The following is a 20,970-nucleotide window of genomic DNA, read 5'->3' on the forward strand; positions in this document are numbered from 1 at the left end:
GCTCGTTAGCGCTCCAAGCCTTCCCTGGCTTTGCACAGCTCGTCGTTGGCTTCTTTCAGCAGCATCACCCTTTGATCAGGGATCACTGGTGCTTGTTTGACCAAGGCTTGGCTTTGCATTGCCAGGCTGCTGCTCTCGCAGGCTGTGATTGAGCTCAAATAAAGCTGATTGAAGTTTTAAAACATTTTCTCGCTTCTGGCGGTTGTGTTTTGGTGACCTGGAGCCTTGCAAGCCTTGTGGCACAGTGCTGGCCTTGCTCCCAGTCGGTTTTACCTGCTCGGGCTGACACGCTCACAACCCTGTTTACTCCACTTTGCTGCTGCGGCGAGTTCCCCTGGGTTATGTCTGAGCACAGACTCGCAGGGCCCTACCTCTGCCAAGATGAACTTAGTCACGTCTGCAATAAACACAGGCTTTGATTTACAAGCAGTTGGGTCATTTAAGGATTCACGGTGCTGCCAGCATTGAGCTCATCTGCAACACTCAGCCCAGGGGTCCGCAGGGTCCCTAAAGTCAGAGACCCCTTCAAACCACCCACCCACACTTGAACAAACACAAACAGGGCAGGTAGGCAGCATTTATTGAGGAAAGTTCAGTACCGGCCCAAGAAAGGGACTGATCTCCTGGTGTTATAATTAACCATAATTAAAGATGAGATTTTGTTATCTGCAACCTGCTACTTCACTAGTACCTGGTTCTTGGCTCACAAACTCAGCAGGAAGGCCCGATATCCCCCCAGAGTTATAATTCGTTTGCAGTGGTAAAACCTTTGAGTGATGCTGTCCCTTAACTTCTCACTGGCGAGCTGTGCCCCCAGCCCCACAGGGAGCCACACGGGACAGGGCTCTCTGCCTCAGTTTACCCCCCCACACACCCCATTGAGGCTCTGCAGATCCTCGCTGCCCCGCATGGAGCAGATACGGTCCTAGCTGGCCTCCAGATGTCTTCTCCAAAAAAGCTCTGGGCTCACACTCTGCTGTTTGCCAAGAGCAGGGAGAGAACGACCTGAACGTGCAGGGCTTTGTTCCATGGGCTGTGCAGCCACTGAGCACCCCCGAGGGACGGGGCGACTGGAAAGTGCAGTGTTCACACTGGGCTCCCCAGAGCTGGGGGGAGGCGGAGTGCCAGCAGCTCCGTCCTCCCGTCACCCCGCGCCCGGTGACGCCTCCCGCAGCACGGACACACGGACACACAGGCGGCTCTGCCTGATGCACAGAGAACCAGGCTCTTCTGGGTCCGCTGGAGGAGAGCCAACGGTGTGAACCATTGTCTAAACAAACAGCAGCACTTTGATTTAAATCTTCTGGTTTGCAGTTACCTGTTAATACCCTAACGATGTATCTACCCCTCAGTGCCATTCACCCTCATTATGGTTTGATTTTCTAGCTCTATTACAAAGCAGTGCCTGCATAATGTGACAGTGTAAACACGCAACAGCCAGACATTGGCACCTGGCGGCCTCATGTTTGGCGTCCCATGCAGGCGGCGTGGCAGGGCCGGGGCCGGGATGGTGGTGGCTCAGGGGTTGTGGTCGGTGGGGTCACACTTCAGCATGACTTTGATCCCCTCGCCCCTCCTGGTGGTCTCGAAGGCCTCCAGAGCCTTTTCCAGGGGGAAGCGGTGGGTGACCAAGGGCTTGACGTTGATCTGTTTGGACGCCAGCAGAGCGATGGCCACCGGCCACCTGCCAGGGGAACAGAGCAGGAGGTGAGAGAAGTTGCCAGTTTGGCACGCCAAGGAAAGAGCACAGAGGAGCCTGGCTTTGTAACAGTGATCTCCACAGCGAGGGAAACCAAGGGGAGTTTTGCCCACAAGCTTTTAGAGGGGGAGCCTTATGCGTCAGCAGGGTGACCATCAGCCAGCACTGGGCCCTTGTAGCCAGGAAGCCAATGGTACCTGGGGTGGGTTAGAAGGGGGTGGTCAGTAGGTCAGAGAGGTTCTCCTGCCCCTCTGCTCTGCCCTGGGGAGACCACACCTGGAATATTGTGTCCAGTTGTGGCCCCTCAGCTCCAGAAGGACAGGGAACTGCTGCAGAGAGTCCAGCGCAGCCACCAAGATGCTGAAGGGAGTGGAGCATCTCCCGTGTGAGGAAAGGCTGAGGGAGCTGGGGCTCTGGAGCTGGAGAAGAGGAGACTGAGGGGGGACTCATTCCTGGGGATCAATATGGAAAGGGGCAGTGTCAGGAGGATGGAGCCAGGCTCTGCTGGGTGACAACCAGTGACAGGACAAGGGGCAATGGGTGCAAACTGGAACACAGGAGGTTCCACTGAAAGATGAGAAGCAACTTGTTGGGGGTGAGGGTGGCAGAGCCTGGCCCAGGCTGCCCAGGGAGGTTGTGGAGTCTCCTTCTGTGCAGACATTCAAACCCGCCTGGACACCTTCCTGTGGAACCTCAGCTGGGTGTTCCCGCTCCATGGGGGGATTGCACTGGATGAGCTTTCCAGGTCCCTTCCAACCCCTGACATCCTGGGATTCTGTGTGGGAGGTGGGACAAGCCAACTGCTTTGTGCTGCTGGGCACCGAGGCAGGAGGCACTACCACATGCAGAGATCTGGAGTTGCTTCACCCTCCAAATGAGTGAAAATCATGGGAAACAACCAAATCAGCGAATGAACAAAACTGCTGGGCTGCTCTTGCCCTGCCCCCTCCTTTGCAGACTGATCGCTTGGAGTCCAAACTCACCACCTCGGTGCAGGGAGATGAAAGGAAAAACCTCAATCAGCTTCCAGTCTCAGCTTGGGCTGAGACTCATGTGATTTGGTTGCCTCGTCGTTCCGTTTGAATGGGCCAAATTAGAGGGATGATGGGGATACAAAGGGATGCAGCAGTTAATCTAACTCCCAAACCACCTACTTAAAGACATTTGTCATTTTAAAGCAGAATAGAACAAAATTATTTTGGTTGGAAATGACCCTCGAGATCATCGAGTCCAACCATAACCCACCCCTGGCACTGCCCCATGTCCTGAGAACCTCATGTCCGTCTGTCCAACCCTCCAGGGACGGTGACTCCAGCACTTCCTTAAGAAGGAGCCTGACTGCGCCTCATAAATCCTCACTGGAAAACAACCTCTACGTACTAAGCAGAGATTCCTGCCTCGCAAGGGAGAAACTACAGCTCTGAAGATGGCAGGAACCAGGCTGCGAGGGCGCAACGCTGGCTCTGCCCACGGAGAGCAAGACCAAGGAGAGAACAGCTGAGCTTTTCCTGCCTTCAGGCCAGGTCAGCTCTCATTACACTAAAACACCCACCTGTGCACGAGCCGTGCGGCTCAGCAATCCGCACAGAGCACACACACCTTCACACCGGCTCCGGATGTATCCAGAGATGTCTCCTCCAAAACCCCCCAGCACCCGGCCTGCCCGTTCTACGGGACATGAGTTGAAGGCCCAAATACTAATGATAATTTTAAAAATAATTTTGGCCCGCTTGCTTACAGCAGATTAAGGGTTTGTTGGGCTTTTTCCTTTGTTTGCACCAAATGCTGTGTGAAATAGGACAGTGGGACAACCCAACTGGACAGTTCTGTGGTGGTCAAGGCTCTTCCAGGAAAAAACGCAAGATGGATCTGTCACGCTGCCTGCACCGCAGTGCTGGGATCACAGAGTGACATGGGGGTCAACCCACTGTACGGAAAACCAGCCTCTTCCGCGCCCTCTCTCCTTGTGGAGAGCAAGAATACCCCAAGAATACACATCAGGCCACCCCGCAGGAGACTCACGTGTTGCAGTAGCGGAAGATCCCCCGGATGTCAACCTCCCGCACGGCCGCGTTCACCATGGGCACCGTCACCATCCCAGGCCCCAGCCCCACCAGCACCAAGGTCCCACCGGAACGAGTGGCCTGGAGAACAAACACACAGATATGTGTTTTATTTTGCAATAAAATCTAGCCGCGCTTTGAGGCTGTAACGGGCTGTCCAGGGCACAGCGGAGAAGCTGGGGAGAGGCAGGATGTTGTCAGGAGGCCCTAAGCCTGAAACATGCAATAAATAAGGCTTAAAAAGCAATCTTTCGCAAGTCCCTGAAGGATTTTGGTATCTAAAGCTCATTCTGATAAATGACTCGCACTCAGGAGTACAAAAAGTACTTCCAGATTTCAGCGGGAGAGATTTAAAACCAAGAGCCCGATGCTCCACTGGAATGTCTCTTTTTGCAGCTTGTCCCATTTGTCTCCTGTCCTTTCACGGTGAAACTCTGCACTACCTTCTCCACATCCTCCATGACAGCAAAACACCCCCTCCTTAATTGCTTGCATCACCTGCTGGCATTAATTTTCTTAATTATTCTCTTTATTTGGAAGTAACTTCAATGTAACGGAAGCTGCTGCCCTACCTGTTCCAGCTGCCTGACACGGCTGTGCAGCGTGCTTCGGTCTCACTGTGGTCGCTGCTAAGGGGTAAAGCACTTGAGCATCAATTCAGACAGTTATGTCCACGCTGTCTGCAAAGGCGTGAACTCTTTAATTCCCTCCCTTTGCTTGTTGTCTAACAAGCACCTTCTCTCCCCCCCACCAAGCTCAGTGAAACGAAACGCTAGGGGAGGGAGATAACCTGCTGTTTGCTGCAGAAAGAGGACGCGCATGGCTGCTGCGCCCCGGGGCCCAGCGGTACTCACGTAGATGCCAGCCTGGATGCAGGCCTGCACCCCGGTGCACTCCACCGTTATCTCGGGCATGCAGCCCAGCAGAGCCTCCACCTTGGAGGCCACCTCCTGCGGGGTCTCGGTCGTCACCTGGATGGTGAAATCCGCCCCCACCTCCTTGGCTTTTTCCAGGCGAGAGGCGGATAAATCTGGGGAAAGACAGAACAAGGCAAGAGCTGGAGTGCTTCATGAAGCAGGACAGGAGCAAGGACTTGAGCCTGCAATCTGCTTCCCGTCTCAACAGAGCCACCTCCTTGGGTGACCAGTTCTCACCTATGTCAGGAGAGAAGAGAGCATTTGTTACATGGTAGGAGAAGATGGAAAGCTCCAGACCACCAGTACATGCTCAAAACTTTCTCTAGACCACCCAGACCAAAGTACGCAGGACACCATCGAGGGGCCCTGATGGAAGCACATTGATCTGGGGTCTGAACATGCGTTCACAGCTACAACCAGGAGAGGAAAGAAAGGGCCTACACTCCCTCCCTCAAATACACACAAGGCAGGGAGGAGACCTGCCTGCTTTTCCCGACAGGCAGAAAAGGACAAGTGATGAGGACAACACAAAGACTTGGGAGATGCCGAAGCTCGGGGGTGCAATTCAAAGAGCTTAAACTCACAGACAAAACCCACACCATGCAAAGCAACGTCCAAGGAGAGGAACAACCATCACCGCTAGACCCAAGCGGTGTCTTCTATGAGAACATCGGGTCATGCATTTCCCCAAGTTATGGTTGGACTTGATGATCTTAAGGGTCTCTTCCAACTGAAATTATTTTATGATTCAAAGGGCACCAGGCAGAGACAAAGTTGCTTTGATTTTACGCCCTGATGCTCAGAAATCACCTGGCTACACACAGCACAGGACCAAGGAGCCTTTCAGACCAGAGACGTCGGGCTCAGAGGATCGTTAACATGCCCATTTTGCTTCTAATGGTACCAGATGAGAGCAGATCATGAGCTGTCTGGTCTACAGTGTGTTGGCATTCAAAAAGATGTTCAGATTGAAGGAACATGTATAATAACAGCCAAGATTTACTAGAACCAAGACTGAAGGGCGGGCAATGTCTCTTAGGCTTGAAGACTTGGAAAATCATGCTTTGCCAAGGCCATATTTGTCTCCAGGATGCACAGCATACTCACCACAAAGAAAATACTGCTCCCACGGTCTTCAGGGAAATTAAAGGTGGGTGTAGGGGGAAATATTAAGGGAAAAGAGGAAGAGGGCAATGCTCCGCCATGAGCCGCTCTGACTCAGCGCCAGGAGGAAGCCAGGCCAGAGGACCTGCCCTGCCCATTGCTCTGTGAATGCGACGTTCCTCACCACCGGGACAGGCGATGGACGGGCGATGGATGGGCGGTGGAAGGGCCCCGCCAGCAGCAGGAGCGGTTGGGATGCCGGGGGAGGGGACACGCAGCAAGATGAGCACCCAGGAGGTCTGCGGAGGGAGCTTCAAGAAGTGAGAACAAAGAGTCATAAAATGCAGGCGAAGGAGAAAAAGCCAAGGGTGAAAAGTTGAGGGCAGCGTCACCCGGGAAGCCTCGAGGTGGGTCCTGCTCCCTGTGGCTGCAGGAGATGTGAGTCACTTCTGTCCCTGCAGAGCTCTGAGCCTCAGGTTGCTGTTTCAAGGTCTTTGCTGGCAGAGTTGCACGCAGAGACCCTGGAAGGCACAAGAGCTGCTATTTCTGAAGCACCTGAAGAGCTCAGAAGCACTTCTGTCTGGTGGCTGCTGTCTCCCAAATCTCCATGTGCAGCGAGGAGACCACAGCGCTCCCACCGCGCACCAAACTCCCTGCCACGTCCCCTGCTCACAACACCCGTGCGCAGCAGATACCACTGGATCCAGCCGTCGGTACTATCTGCCCACTCACTAATGTATTCTGTGCTCTCTGGCAGAAATACATCCAGAGACAAGTGTGTTGGAGCAACAGGAGAGACAGGCTGTCCTGCCAGGCCACAAAAGCTGCTCTCAGGCAGCAGAACTCCACATCTCACCTATAGTCGGCCTTTGGTTCGCTGACCTGCTCGGGAAGGACGTCCTGGGGTTGGAGAGGCACACAGGACACGGCAGCAACACCAACTCTGCTACCACCCTGGCACACCTGGCCTAATGAATCACTTAACGAAGCGGACAGATCTGCACGTTATCAAATGAGAAGGTCACCACGTTGTTTAGAGCTCCAGACACTTGTGAGTCTCAAGAAGGACCGAGTTGTTTGGATCTGCACCCTCCCCGTGGCTGAACCCCACACAGCTCTTGGGAAACTGGTCTGTTATACAATTAAAGGTTGCATCTCACCTCTAGGCAGAAATTTGTTTTCACTTCCTGGCTGCTTGGAGCTAATTAAAGTTTTGGCTGCCAGATTAAGAGTTCTTCTATCTCTGCTCCCATGGAAGTTATTAAATTGCACTTAAGCTTCTCGTGATGGTTTATAAGCCAACTTAACAGGCAAATACTCTGGAAGCTCTCATACTTTCTATGTTGATCTTTTTCCACAAAGGAGCTGAACTATGTCCAGTGATTCATCTTCCCTGACCTTCACTTCCAGGGTTTCTGGAGACACCAGCACCCAGGACTTCACACTGAGACAACACAAGGTGAAATTTCCCTTAGGTAGGAATTACTAAGCACCTTTAGTGACAGAGTGAGGCAAGACATCCCAACACCGCCATATGAACGCCCAAACTGCCCCTTCACTTGCTGGGGATTAAGGCTGCTCTTTTACGGGCTTTTAAGGAGAAAAGTAGCTTTTAAGCGATGTCCACAGGAAGGCAGAAGGACAGGAGAAGGTTGCCCATAAAAATCAACCAGGAGTGGAGGAGGAGCAGAGAAAGCCACGGGCCTTAGGGAAGAGAAGATGAGGACTCACGGAACAAACTGATCTTCTGCCACCCAACTGCAGGCCGTTAGATACAACACACACCCCCCAAAAGGGAGAACACCAGCCTGCCAGGGAGAAGAGCAAAGGTTACCAGGAGTGTCAACAGCTTTTACCACCAAGCTCTGGCACAGACCCGCCTTTGGAAGGGTAGGGCTGAGAAATCAGCGTCTAATTATGGTGTCAACTGCTCTCTGGGGGTCCCAGGGAAGGGACCCAACCCCTCGGCAGAGATGTAACTTTCCTAAACTCCTTGACAAAGACAATTGCCGCAGAAGCTGCAGGAGGCGAGTCTTCCCCTGGTCAGGAAAAAGCTCCCGTAGGTATTCCTGTATTTGTGTGCGGCTTGTCAAAACAAACTCAAACAGTTCAAGCTTTAAGTGCTGCCCAAAGCTCTTCACAGACAAAACGCATCATAAAAACCCAAAGAATCTGGTAGCAAAGCACAAGAGGGGCCTTTGTGGGCAGACAGTCACCTGGCGGGTGTTGGCTCCTAAAGCCGAGGCAAAAAGCAGTTCCTTGAGAAGGGCAGCAAAATCCCCCGCGGCAACGAGCCAAACTAAACCCTTTCCTTGGCTCGCGTCACGTACAAATATTTGACCAGGGCCAGCACCTCCACGGGTGTCTCTGAGCATCTCCGCCAAGCACCTCTCAGGTGGGAGATGTCTATGAGTCAGGATTGTTACCTAGGCCAAGGCGTAAAGATCAGAAGGGGTTAATTCCGTGTCACTGAGCTTGCTGACCCTACAAACCAGGTACCAAGAGCTTCCTACCATCACCTGGAGCCCTGAAGCAGCTGCCTCAGCGCCACCAAGCCCTGCCAGCTCACCCAGCCCTTCCCCACCCACCCATGGGCTCACAGCAGCCCCTGCACCAGCTCAGCTCGTGTGTGATTCAAGAGGCAGAGCTGCTCCTCCTGCTACAGCAACCATCATCCCCAAATGACGACGCTTCGCGCAATCCGAGGCCCGGACTGATCACGTCCACCAAGGACACGCCTGCAGGGTGGGGTGAGCGGAGTGAGAAGTGCCCTGGACTCAAAAGCAAGAGGATTTAGGGAGGAGAAGGCAACCACCTGCCTTTGGTTCTGACGTGAGCTACTCCTGAAGAGTGCTTCCGCCAAGGCAAGAGGGTGCGACCTGAACGTGGTCTCTCAACCTGAAAACGGCAAGAGAGGTCAAAAACAGACCTGGCCCGAAGCGTGGGAGGTGGAGAGACAGCCTTCTGAAAGGTCCACGTTGGGTTTTTGGCTCAAAAAAGCCCCAACAACCTGAGTTTGTTGTCTAGTCCCACCTGTAACCACCTCCCGGGTCACCACCGCTCAGAAGGATCAGAGTGGTGGAAACGCCACTTCCAGTCCCTGCCCAAGCCCCAGGTGGAAACTTCAACCTGGGAACCTCCTCAGGTTCCTCCAGCTCTCAGTTCCTCTGGACGAGGTACACCAAGAAGAGCCTGACCTTCGAGGAGAGCCGGAGGGAGCTGGGCTGCGGTAGGAGGGCAAAGAGAAGGGGAATTGAACCCCAGCAGGAAGAAGGGCAGAAGAATTAAAGAGGGACAATGTGTCGGGACACAGCAAGGACTGTGAAAACACGTCCAGGCCATCACCTGGGACTTCCAGAGGAAGGAAAACACCTGCTCAGAGCAAACCTCCCAAGAATAGGTCCAAACAGGGTGTAAAATATGCTGTGTTGCCTGGTCTGCATGCCTAGGTGAAGACCAGAAGCAAATACAATCAAGGTTTATAAGCACTACAGGGAAGATGAAACCTGATCCTTAAGGCTTATGAGCCAAAGGCAAAACACAAAGCTGCGGTTAGAAGAGCTCAAAATGGAAAAAACCCAAACCAAACCAAACCCCAAACAAACAAAGAGGCAGTGATCAGAGGCGCCAGGAGCAAACAGAGCTTCTGTAACTTGGACCTTTGTCACACACTGCTGTCTCTTCCCAAAAGATCCGCTCAGAGTCTGAAAAAGGTCTCTAGGCTTGATCCAAGGGCCACTCGTGAGCCGCTGGTTTATTGTCCTTGAAGTACTGTGGTTACTCCGCCCGCACAACTTGTCTGTGTCGGGAAGCAGAAGTTATTACCCTGGTCCGCTAACCTCACAGAGAAGCATCAGCTGTGACCTGCACCTTCTCACAGACCCCAATTAGTGGGGATTAAAGTCTTGTCCTGGGGAACAAGGTGTTAATTAGGATTCCCTCCAGAAAGGCACGTTATACTCCATTCATGAACAGACTTTCCGTTGTGCATGGGCTGCCTCCCCCAGCGGTTACCTTGAAGGAATAACGTGGAACTAGTCTAAGTGTTGTATTTTGGGAAACAGGCACACTCTTATAGATTAAAAGGACTTACCCGTAATTACCACAGCCGCTGCGCCCATCATTTTAGCAACAAGCACGTTGACGAGGCCAATTGGTCCTGGGTACAAAGGGAGAACACATGAAGTGGCGGAGAGCAGCAGCCGCGGGCTCAGCGTGTTCCCGGGCAGCAGGAGGCTCCGGCTCCAGGTGTCTGGGATTGCAGCAGCACCACGAGCCCAGGGCAGCGAGACCGGAGGAGCTGCTGCTGCATGAGAAACTCCGCAAGGAAACCAGTGCCTGCTGCTCTGCCCCCTCAGCACGCCCAGACCCCGCGTGTTGCGTCTGGGCTGCGCAAAACGCAGCGCTGGAGCGCAGCACCCCGTCCATCCCCCGGGGACTGAAAATGCTCACCGTACCGGAGCCAGACACAAAGACTTTGCTTCCCAGAGTGACTCCCGCTCTTTTGCAGGTGTGGATTCCCACTGAAAGCGGCTCGATAAGGGCTCCTTCTTCAAAGGTGACGTTATCTGGAAGCCTGAAAGAACCAGACACAAGCAACAGTCACCAAAGAGGTTTATGGGGGGTGATGAGGAAAGCCATGACATTTGAAACACTGAAACCCCAAACATACGTCTAAACCACAGCGGCGAAATACACTCTCATTGTATGGTCTGAGAAATGCAGGGTTGGAAGGCATTTCAAGTGGTTATATCCCCCTGAAGCAGCAGCCAGGACACCTAAATCATTTACCAGCGAGGTTTGCCCAAGCACCAAAGACAAACTTCCCCACCCCATCTCTCTAGCACTTGGTGAGTCAACCCTAAAACTCCTTTGCCACCCTTGGAATAAACCCCACAGTTGTGTATGTACCACCTGGAAGGCTGCCCTGCGGCTGGGACCCACCACTGAGCTCCCAGACCCCTCATCTGGGTTCAATCACTCAGCTCCGTGCTTTTTGAAAACATCTTGCTGGCAATAGTGATGCCATGGAGAGCAAAGGTCTCCCCATCACCCCCTGGATGTCCTCCCTTGATGCACCAAGTGCTTCAATCTGGTCCCAGCACGAAGCATCCCAGCAGTCAGGAAAATGTGTACAGTGCGTGTTTAACACCTTCTGGACACAAACAGCACCGTAATGCAGCAGTGGAAAAAAGCAGAGTGGGGCAAAAGCCATCTGAACTGCTGCCAGAAAGAAAACCCAGCCCTCCACAAAGCCACCAGCGTGGGCTCTCACGCGGTGCCGGGAGCTGTGTCTGCGAGGAAAGTCTTTGTGACAGCCCTGGGAAGCCTGAGGTCAGATCTCAGCCAGGCCAACACAAAATAAGGGAAATGACAGTTGTGGGAAGGCAGCTGTAAGATGTCTGTACGTCCCTTATCTCCACGAGGCACCGAAGGGCTGATTCCAAACATTCAGTTGCCTGAGAGTTTGGCATCACATTTGGCATCACATTTGGCATCACATTTGCCCCTACTGGGTCTCCCATCAATGGGGAGAGCAGCTTTGCGGCACGATCCCACCCCCAGCACTCTGCTCGGAGTGCCCAGCACAGTCTGTCTGCCTGCAGAAGGACAGACAACACCCGCCCAAATGCGTGAGAACCCACGGAGCTCAGACATCATCTTTTCTCGGCAAATCCGCGCTGGCAGTGACTTCGTGCCAGGGAATGAGCTCTGCATGAGATGGGCACGGCCCTGCGGATTCAAACCCAGGGGCACCAAATTCAGGCTTTGCATTTCACAGCTTAAGAAAACAAAATATAGCCCAAGTCATATTTGCTCAAATCGAAGAAAGCAATCTCTCAAAGCAGATCTCTCCCTGGAAGAAGACAGCTACAAACCAGCCGCTTCCTCCCAAGCAAAAACTTGTGATGCTGTTTTAACAGCACACAGGACATCAGTGACAGCGGGTCTGGACTGGGAGCAGTTTGTCCCATCCGGACCAACGTCTCCTCTTGATAGCGGTTGCTCGGGGTTTGCTTTGAAAGGAGCCTCCTGCTCGAGAACTCTCAGGAGAAGGGCACTCAGGTGTCTCCTCCCGACCCTCTGCAGACACCAAAGATCAACCCTGAGGATGGAAGCACCAGCTCCACACAGACTGAGAAAGATCAAGCTCCACAGGTAGATCAGTCTCAGGAGGCCACGACCTGGGACTATTTTTAACTCATTGTGTAAACGCATTTATGCAAGTATAACATCGCAGAGGTTTGTTTAGGTTTCTAGAGTATTTGCCAAAGTACTTAAGCACAGACTTGCTTTTAAGCAAATGCGTCAGTCCTGCCACAATTAAGAGGAGATTCCAGTTTGCTGAGCTGGATATGAAAACAGACGCATAACGCCAGCAGCTTAGCGGGGCCACTCAGCGCCGCACAAAACAGCAGCGTAGCAGGGACACAGCTTTCTGTTCCTGCTCTGCTCTGAGCAGGATGACTTTGTTGTAGGTGACACAGCGAGGTGTGAGCCGTCAGCGCGGTGTGAGCCGTCAGCGCGGTGCCTCCTGAAAAGCCGCAGTAAAGCTCGCTCGGCTCAGAGAATCAAAGACCTCCAGGCACTGTCCTAAGAAGGCGAAGATATAAAAGGACAGCAGAAAAGAAACCAAGAGGAGGGAGCAAATAGGAAAAGGAAAATAATTAGAGGGTAAAGCAGTGGTGACATCCCAGGAAACACACGAGAAATGTTTATTTATGTCTGGCAGCAGAGGGGATAAACTATACCTGCCTGACAAACCCTTTGCAAAGTGGCTGCCGTTCAAGCCTTGAACATGTTATGTATGCATCAGAAAGCAATAAAACCCATTGTGTTCAGGTAGAGAGCTCCCTGCAACACTCAAAAGGGCCAAGAGGCAATTCCTTCAGCTAATCCCTCCCGGGGAGTCTATATTTCTCCGCAGAGGGGGCACCGACTGACTTGTAGCAGTAGCTGGCGTTGTGCTTGTAGTAGCGGCACAAGTTGCCGTCGTCGGGGGGCGTCGCGCAGAAGAAGATGGTTGGAGACAGGTTGTAGCGGCCGGTTTTGCAGAACTCGTCCATTTCTCTTGGGACGCCGGGCTCGATGGCCACTCGGTCACCTGCCGGGGCAAAAACAGAGTGAAGAAGGTGGGCACATAGGTACGAGTCACATAAAACCGGGGAAGATGGTGTGAAACCCCGGCACGAGACAAACACGAGGGACGTCTGCTGAGAAAGGTGATGCCGCCGCACCAGCCAAGCTCCCAACACTCCCTTCACGGTGGCTTCATTACCAAGATCTTCACCACTAACTGAAAAGAGCCGCTGTTTGAGGCACAGACACAGAGGAAAGCTCAGTCACACACAAAGCTCCCCAGCTGCCTTGTGCTCAGCAAAAACGCAGCCCTCGTCTCAGGTGATCAGGTTTTTTCCCAAATCTGTAGTAACTGGAACAGTAAATAATTAGCCTTTTTCCCCGAAAATAAGCCCTACCCCAAAAATAAGCCCTAGCATGATTTTTCAGGATTTCCAAGGATGCTCAAAATATAAGCCTTACTCCAAATATAAGCCCTAGTTACAGTTCATTATAAAGTCAATTTAAAAAGTGTCCAGGCAGCTATACATGTAAAAAAGTAAAATTAATTGGCAATGGAATGCAGCAGGGACAGACAGACCCTTCACCAAGAAATGCAGACACCCCCAGAAGAAATTCACAATGGAATTCAGGGCTTGGAGAGTTATGATGATGTTCCAGAATGTGATGACATGACTATATTTGAATAAATGTTGATTTTTTTTGTTCAAGAATCATTTTGGTTGGAAGAGACCCTCAAGATCATTGAGTCCAACCATAACTCAACCCTGGCACTACCGCATGTCCTTGAGAACCTCATTTAAAAGCCTTTTAAACCCCTCCAGGGATGGTGACTCCAGCACTGCCCTGGGCAGCCTGTTCCAATGCCCCACAGCCCTTTGGGGAAGAAATTGTTCCTACACAAATTTCCTACGACGGAGCTGCCCAGACAGGATAAAAATTACTTATTCATTTGCAATCACGAGGCAGGATGGACTAAAGAAACGAATGTATGACCACGTTAAACTTGCAAGTACACAAAGAATACAAGACAGCCCTTTTTATTCAGCAGAGGAAGCCAACAAAGCCAAATCTCTCCACCAACAGATGTTCAGTCATTGGGAGGACAGACTGAAGCAAAAAGCCATCTAGCCCACTGCTCCTCAACTTCCCAGCTTAGTCACTTGTCACAGAGACGGTGATACACATCTTATCTCATCATTTGTCAATAAATTCACCAACAATTTGGACGAGGGAATAGAGTACACTATCAGTAAGTTTGCTGGTGACACCAGGCTGGGAGGAGTGGCTGACACTGGAAGCTGTGCTGCCATCAGAGACCTGGACAGGCTGGAGAGCTGGGCAGGAAAAATGTAATGAAATAGAACAAGGGCAAGTGTAGAGTCTTGAATGTGGGCAGGAACAACCCCAGGTTCCAGTGTAAGTTGGGGAATGACCTATTAGAGAGCAGTGTAGGGGAAAGGGACCTGGGGGTCCTGAGGACAGCAGGGTGACCATGAGCCAGCACTGGGCCCTTGTGGCCAGGAAGGCCAATGGGACCTGGGGTGGGTTAGAAGGGGGTGGTCAGTAGGTCAGAGAGGTTCTCCTGCCCCTCTGCTCTGCCCTGGGGAGACCACACCTGGAATATTGTGTCCAGTTGTGGCCCCTCAGCTCCAGAAGGACAGGGAACTGCTGGAGAGAGTCCAGCGCAGCCACCAAGATGCTGAAGGGAGTGGAGCATCTCCCGTGGGAGGAAAGGCTGAGGGAGCTGGGGCTCTGGAGCTGGAGAAGAGGAGACTGAGGGGGGACTCATTCCTGGGGATCAATATGGAAAGGGGCAGTGTCAGGAGGATGGAGCCAGGCTCTTCTGGGTGACAACCAGTGACAGGACAAGGGGCAATGGGTGCAAACTGGAACACAGGAGGTTCCACTTGAATATGAGAAGAAACTTGTTTCTGGTGAGGGTGTCAGAGCCTGGCCCAGGCTGCCCAGGGAGGTTGTGGAGTCTCCTTCTGTGCAGACATTCAAACCCGCCTGGACCCCTTCCTGTGGAACCTCAGCTGGGTGTTCCTGCTCCATGGGGGGATTGCACTGGGTGAGCTTTCCAGGTCCCTTCCAACCCCTCACGTTCTGAGATTCTGTGATCTCCTCCTCCTTGGAAACTTCACTTCTTTAATCTCTCTGTGAAAGGAGAGCAGACCTGCCCACAGCCGTGCGGTAACGGCCGCTGATTGAGCCTCTGTCCCTTTCCTAACACCGATTGGAATTTTTCACCATGTTCCCATGGCTGGAGTCAGAGCCAAAGGCTTCACTCCTCAGCAGTGATGCTCAGCCCATCATTTTAAATACAAAGCTGGTTTTGTTTCTTCTGCAGTGAAAACCACTTTATTTACATTGACATTGATCTACATCTTATTACCTGGGCATCTGTAAGGTCTCCCTGCAACTCTTAACAGCAGGTTGTTGGCAAAAGCAATGTATGTGTGTTCTGACCCATTATCTAGCTACTTTAAAAGGCAGCTCGTAGCAGTAGACATTCTGCTTCGCATTAAAATCAAGTGAGAGCAGCTCAAGATATCGCAGGATCAAGCCTACTGAAGAAATACCATAAACTACAGGGGCCAGCACAGTGACAGCTTTTGAACAGAGGCGGTCACGCTGTGGAATTCGCAGCTCAGAACATCAGATAAATTCACCCAACAAAAAAGCACAACCTGTTATCAACGCATTCTCACGAACCGACCGGCAGGAAAACAAATAGAAAGACACTTTTCGTTCCAGGTACCTGGTTTCAGATGAGTCACTCCCGACCCCACTTTGATGACGGTCCCAGAAGCTTCGTGCCCCAGCACCATGGGGTTCTTCACCACAAAATCCCCGATGCGGCCGTGCTGCCAGTAGTGAACGTCGGACCCGCAGATCCCAACAGAGTGCATCCGCAGCAGCACCTCTGCCGCAAAACAGAAACACAGTTCTTACAAAGATCCTACCTTCCCGGGAGAGCGACACGCGCGCTGTCCCCGTGTCCCAGCGCAAAGGCCAAGGCGGCACTGAAACGTTTGAATTTATTAGCATTAAATGAATGTAGCGGAACGGCACACGCACGCGTGAGGATGGGTGGTATGTTCATGAGACATCTGCTGAAATACAAATCAGGAAAGCTTAAAATATGGTAAGACCCCCATCAGCAAAGCTTATACAATCTCAGAGGGGCGTGACTACTGCTGGAGCAAGAATAAAAGAGCAAGTCTGTTTAATTTTCTTCTTTTCCTAAGCTACGATTTCAGTCCTGGACAGTTAGTGAATCGAATTCCTACCCTGTTTCCCCGAAAATAAGCCCTACCCCAAAAATAAGCCCTACCCCAAAAATAAGCCCTACCCCAAAAATAAGCCCTAGTTATGGTTTGTTTAAAAAGTCAATTTAAATAGCTATACATGTGAATAAAGTAAAATTAATTGGCAATAGAATACAGCAGGACAGATAGACTCTTGGCCAAGAAAAGCAGACAGCTGATAGATAACTGACATTTGGACATTATAAGCAAGTGACATGGACAAGAGGAGCTGATTTAAAGAAAGCGCTGTTGCTGGACATGAGAAATTGGGGCCGATGGTTCTAAAGGAAACAGAGTCACAAGAAATCCACAATGGAGTTCAAGGTTTGGAGAGTTATGATGATGTTCCAGAATGTCACATGACTACGTTTAAATAAATGTGGATTTTTTTTGTTCAAGAATAAATCTAGATTGTTGTTCATGGAAAAATAAGACATCCCCTGAAAATAAGCCCTAATGCATCTTTTCAAGCAAAAATTAATATAAGACTCTGTCTTATTTTCAGGGAAACAGGTTATCAGCCCATATGCCCAGTCTATTAACACTGAGTCCTGCAGTGAGATGTCCCAAAAGCCATTTAATGTGAAATACCTGAACTGATGAGACAGAAAGCAGAAAGAGGCAGATTAAGGGGCATATCTGCCACTGCTCCAGCTCTTCTTTTCAACTGGAAACGCAGCATTACCTGTTTCAACCATACATTCTTTTTTCGCATTATTTTATCCTTTCTCAGAAATATTGTATCTCTTTACAACATCAGGGACTGACTAAAGAGACTGAGAAAACAAAGGGATTGTTAAAAGAAGCAGAGTGAAGCAGTCATCGCCAGACCTACCATTGGGACCCGGTTCTGGGATCGGACGGTTTTCCTATGGACAAAAAGAAGATACAAAAGCATTCAGTTTGTGTGTGGCCATGGGAATACCTGGTGGCTCAGGTAAATCCGTAATCACCTTCTGTAACCAGGAAGATTCTGAACCACCTGTTTCTAGAAAATGTTCGTATTGAAGTGTTATATTATTATAAATAATAGGAAATATTTTACTATGCAATAATGTATAAATCAATTGTAAATATTACTGTAAATCACATTTAAAGGCACATCCTCTTGCGGAATGAAGGGTAAAACCAGAATCAAAGCAGTCACTTGGCCCCGAGTCACCCTGCACTGAACTCTCGCAGCTGCCTCAAAAGATAAAGACATAGTTTCGTTGGGTTTTACAACCTCAGGACAGTACAACACCCACCTACAGGAATGAGTCCCCACCAAAGTTAATTAGAGCTACCGAGGAACTCTTCATAACCATCTGCCGCACAGATTTTCATGCATCTTAGAGCCCAAAAGCGAGTGCGAGACCTTTGAGTGCAGCTCCTATTCACACAGTTCCTTTAATAAAAATCTGTTACACGCACATTAACGAGCCCACGGTGGATTATTTCTCCTCACCAGAACATCTACTTAGCAAGAAAATTGATCTCTGGATTTGAGAGATGCACAATCACTTTGAGCCCTCCACGTATTCGCTGCCACAGGTGAAGCTGCTACACAACACAGAACACAAGATTTCCCTCCTGCAGCGAGAGCGGGGAACCCCCTCCTACTTTTGGGGAGCACTGGTTGGCGTTTTAGCTAATTAAATCTATTCTTAACCCCAGCAGTACTCCTCAAATCACACTTTGGACTTCAGCAATTTAACGGCACAAAAAGAACACCTGCTGAATAATCAGCGGGCAGGACGGCCCGCGCTGTGTCAGCTGGAGCGCAAATCAAAATACAACCCAAGCTACTGAAAGCTCAGCGCTCAGAACTGCACCTGTATTTTGGGGTGTTTGTTTTGTCCCACCAAGGGCACGGCCCAGAGCATCATTTTTTAAAATTAGTCAACCTAAATGTAACCTCATACATAGAAAATGTCCGATGAGCGTGCAATATGCCTTTATGTTTTTAAATAACAGCTGCGCTGGAAAACAGATGTTTTGGTGGAAAGTGGATCCCCCGGACCGATTTGCAGAAAACAAGGGGTGACCAAACTGGACCCCAAAGCATTTCAGGATGTGTGTGCTGCTCACTGAGAAACGCAGAGACGGCAACTGGCGGAACGGAGGATGTGAAGGAAACGCAGCAACTGTTTTCTGTGGAAGGAGACACGTAAAGAGAGGATACGGTACATGCATGAGAAACAATAAATCCTCAAGAGGCAGCAAATGTGAGCCCGTGGCAACCGCCTCAGACCAAGAGAAGAGTCAACAATGAAGCCAACGCAGTTTCACGTTAACGCGGGTCGGCTACTGAAGTCATGGAGACTCTCCCCATGGGCAGCACGTCCACAGCAATGGAGAAGGGCGTGGGAATTACGGGGAAGATGATCTCACCTATCTTTAGGAATCAATAACTCAAATAACAGGTGCAGAGTTCACTGTTTCAGCTCCTTATGTGGTCAGCAGGGCAATGTAATGAGTGCCATTTGCAGCGTGGCAGAGAAACTTTAGGGAAGCTGGGGAGGATGACAGCCTGAGGGTAATGCCAGGGGAGCACCGACGGCACCTCCTAAGTCTCCGGCAGTACGAATATCCCAAGGAAAACTTACACATTTGGGTGCAAGTTGGTTTAGAGACCAGCAATGGAGCCAGAATCCACCCTCACATCCCACACGCCTTTGTAAATCACAGCGGTCTGGAAACGTGTTCTTGAACTAGAGGGACCACCTCCATTCTCACCCATTATTTCTAGTAGAAGTGGGGCTGCACATGCTTCTAGTGAAATCGCAGTTGTATCAAAGGTGGCTGGAGCCACACGGGAATTACCACATGAACACTGCTCAGCCTTCGGCACGTGGCGCTTGATCTGTGCAGGAACGGTAAAAAATCAACAGTTTCCCTGATAATCATCCCCCAAACAAGCCGCGGGAGGTATCCAAAGTCTGCACGTTCCCCAGAGCCCTCCTGCCCGCACTGTTTGCACGGAAAACTGCCCGTCAATGTTTGCCTATGTAAATCATCCTCCCCCCATCCAGCGCTTGCCAAACCACCACCAGTCTCCAGCAGCGATTCGGCACCCGGGCACATCCGAGAAGCAGAAATGGTTTGAAGCACCGACCGAAAACCAAGGCCCCACAACAAGACGGGAAGGAAGGTGGTTCCTTGCCAGCGTTTGGGCAGACAAGTGGCTTTTTGTTGGGGCAGAACAGGTTCCTTCAGCTCTCCTGCTCCTCCCTGCCAGGACTGTAAGGAAGGTTTAACGAAGGACTCTTGTTTTTACGTAACTGAGGAGCTGGTGCCTGACCCCAGCAGGGGGGAAGGACCGAGAGACATCGGACTATGAATCCTTAACGAAAAACACAGTCTTTTCCTGCAATATACACTGATACCTGTATACATACCAATACCTGTACTGACAAGTTAATTTAGGGGGACGTGTAGCCAAAGCACCAGGAATCCATATCTTAAATAGATGGATAAGGGGAAGGGTGTTGTATACATGGGGATAGTCTGTAAACCCTGCAGTACCAACCAGTGGGGAACGGGGCAGGGAAATTGCGGCCGGGATTTTGGGGGATATAAGCAGGGGCTTTTTGCCCTATTAGGTGTGCTGACCTTCAGGTAGAACACCCGGTCTTGCAAAACCATTATTAAAATATGCTTTGCCGAGAGATCCTGCCTGGGCCTATTGTATTTGCAAAATAGTTGTTTCCTACAACCATCCGTGCCGTGTCCGCAGTGTTCTCCCCTCCTCTTTCCCCCTCAGCGAGGGCGCTGGGGCACACGCCGCTCTCCGAATCCTCCCCGCTCCTCGCTTGGCCTCTGGGCGAGGCAACGCGTCACCCTCCGCTCCTGCTTCCTGGGAACGCCTTTTCCGCGGGCTGCGCGCCCAACAGCACCCGCTCCCCGTCCCCTCCATCCCGGCGTGACCCCCGGCGGCGCCCGGGCGGCCCTTGGCCATGGGGCACGTCAGCCCTTCGGGCTCCACTCCACCCCCGGGCCACCCCAGCGCGGCGCAGCCCTTCCCGCCCCGAGCTCACCGACCCGGGGGATGGACGCGCCCCGCTCGCCCTCCCCGGGGCTCATCCCCGGGGCTCATTCCCGGGGCGCTCCCCGCTCGGCTGCCCCCACCCCGGGTCGCGCTGCGGAGCCACCCCCGTCATCACCCAGCCCGGCCGCCGGACCCGCCCCGCAGCCGCCGCCCCGAGCCCAGCCAAGCGGCGGCGGCCCCGGGCCGGCCCGCTCCCCCCGGCCCGTACCAGGCGCAGGTCCCCGGCTCGGTGCACCACCACGGCCAGGTTCTGCCCCGGCGCCGCCATAGCTCGGCTCGGCTGGGCTCGGCGCGGCGCCCGGGTCCAAGGGCCGGCGGCGGGGCCTCCCAAGGTGGGGCCGCCCCTCTGCCCCCGGCCGCCCCCGCGCCAGCCCCGGCGCCGCCCCCGCGCACGGAGCGGGCACGCCGGGACCCACGAACCGGCCCCGTGTCCAGGCTGCTACCCCAGTCCCAGGCCTTAGGCCGCAGGCACCAGGCCCCCACTCCAGGCCCGAGGCCTTGGGCCCTGCCCCAGGCTCCTGGCCCAGGCCCCCACCTCAGGCTCCTACCCCAGGCCCCGGCTCACACTCCAGGCCCGGGCCCTACGCTGGCCCGGCCTCCCCCCGGGGCACACAGTGAAGAGAAGCCGCCAAATCAACGTATACTGTGGTTAAGTTATAAAAGACGTACCCATCGATTAACCAGTTGGCATGAGAGAAATGCTTTCTGGCCACCTGCAAAGTGAGGGGATATTTTTTTCAAGTTTTAGATCATTCTGCAGGAT

General features: G+C 52.2%; 2 protein-coding genes across 3 annotated transcripts in view; one reads left to right on the forward strand and one right to left on the reverse strand.

Annotated features, from left to right (window-relative positions):
- The window catches only part of SEC11A (SEC11 homolog A, signal peptidase complex subunit), a 135,614-nt gene that overhangs the window by 72,471 nt on the left and 42,173 nt on the right, over positions 1-20,970 (forward strand). The window lies entirely within an intron of this gene.
- On the reverse strand, positions 564-20,568 carry SORD (sorbitol dehydrogenase). Of its 2 annotated transcripts, none has more exons than XM_065847270.2 (9): positions 20,416-20,568; positions 17,013-17,046; positions 15,628-15,792; positions 12,729-12,888; positions 10,241-10,359; positions 9,877-9,942; positions 4,617-4,792; positions 3,722-3,843; positions 564-1,684 (listed from the first exon to the last, which is right to left on the reverse strand). In XM_065847270.2, exons 1-9 carry the CDS (start codon positions 20,473-20,475, stop codon positions 1,519-1,521), a joined length of 1,068 nt encoding a protein of 355 aa, XP_065703342.1. In that variant the 5' UTR covers positions 20,476-20,568; the 3' UTR covers positions 564-1,518. The 2 variants fall into 2 exon arrangements, with proteins under 2 accessions (XP_065703342.1, XP_071669801.1); XM_071813700.1 differs by lacking the exon at positions 20,416-20,568 and adding an exon at positions 20,201-20,257.

Source organism: Patagioenas fasciata, chromosome 12 (assembly GCF_037038585.1).
Source record: "Patagioenas fasciata isolate bPatFas1 chromosome 12, bPatFas1.hap1, whole genome shotgun sequence".
Taxonomy (NCBI): Eukaryota; Metazoa; Chordata; class Aves; order Columbiformes; family Columbidae; genus Patagioenas; species Patagioenas fasciata.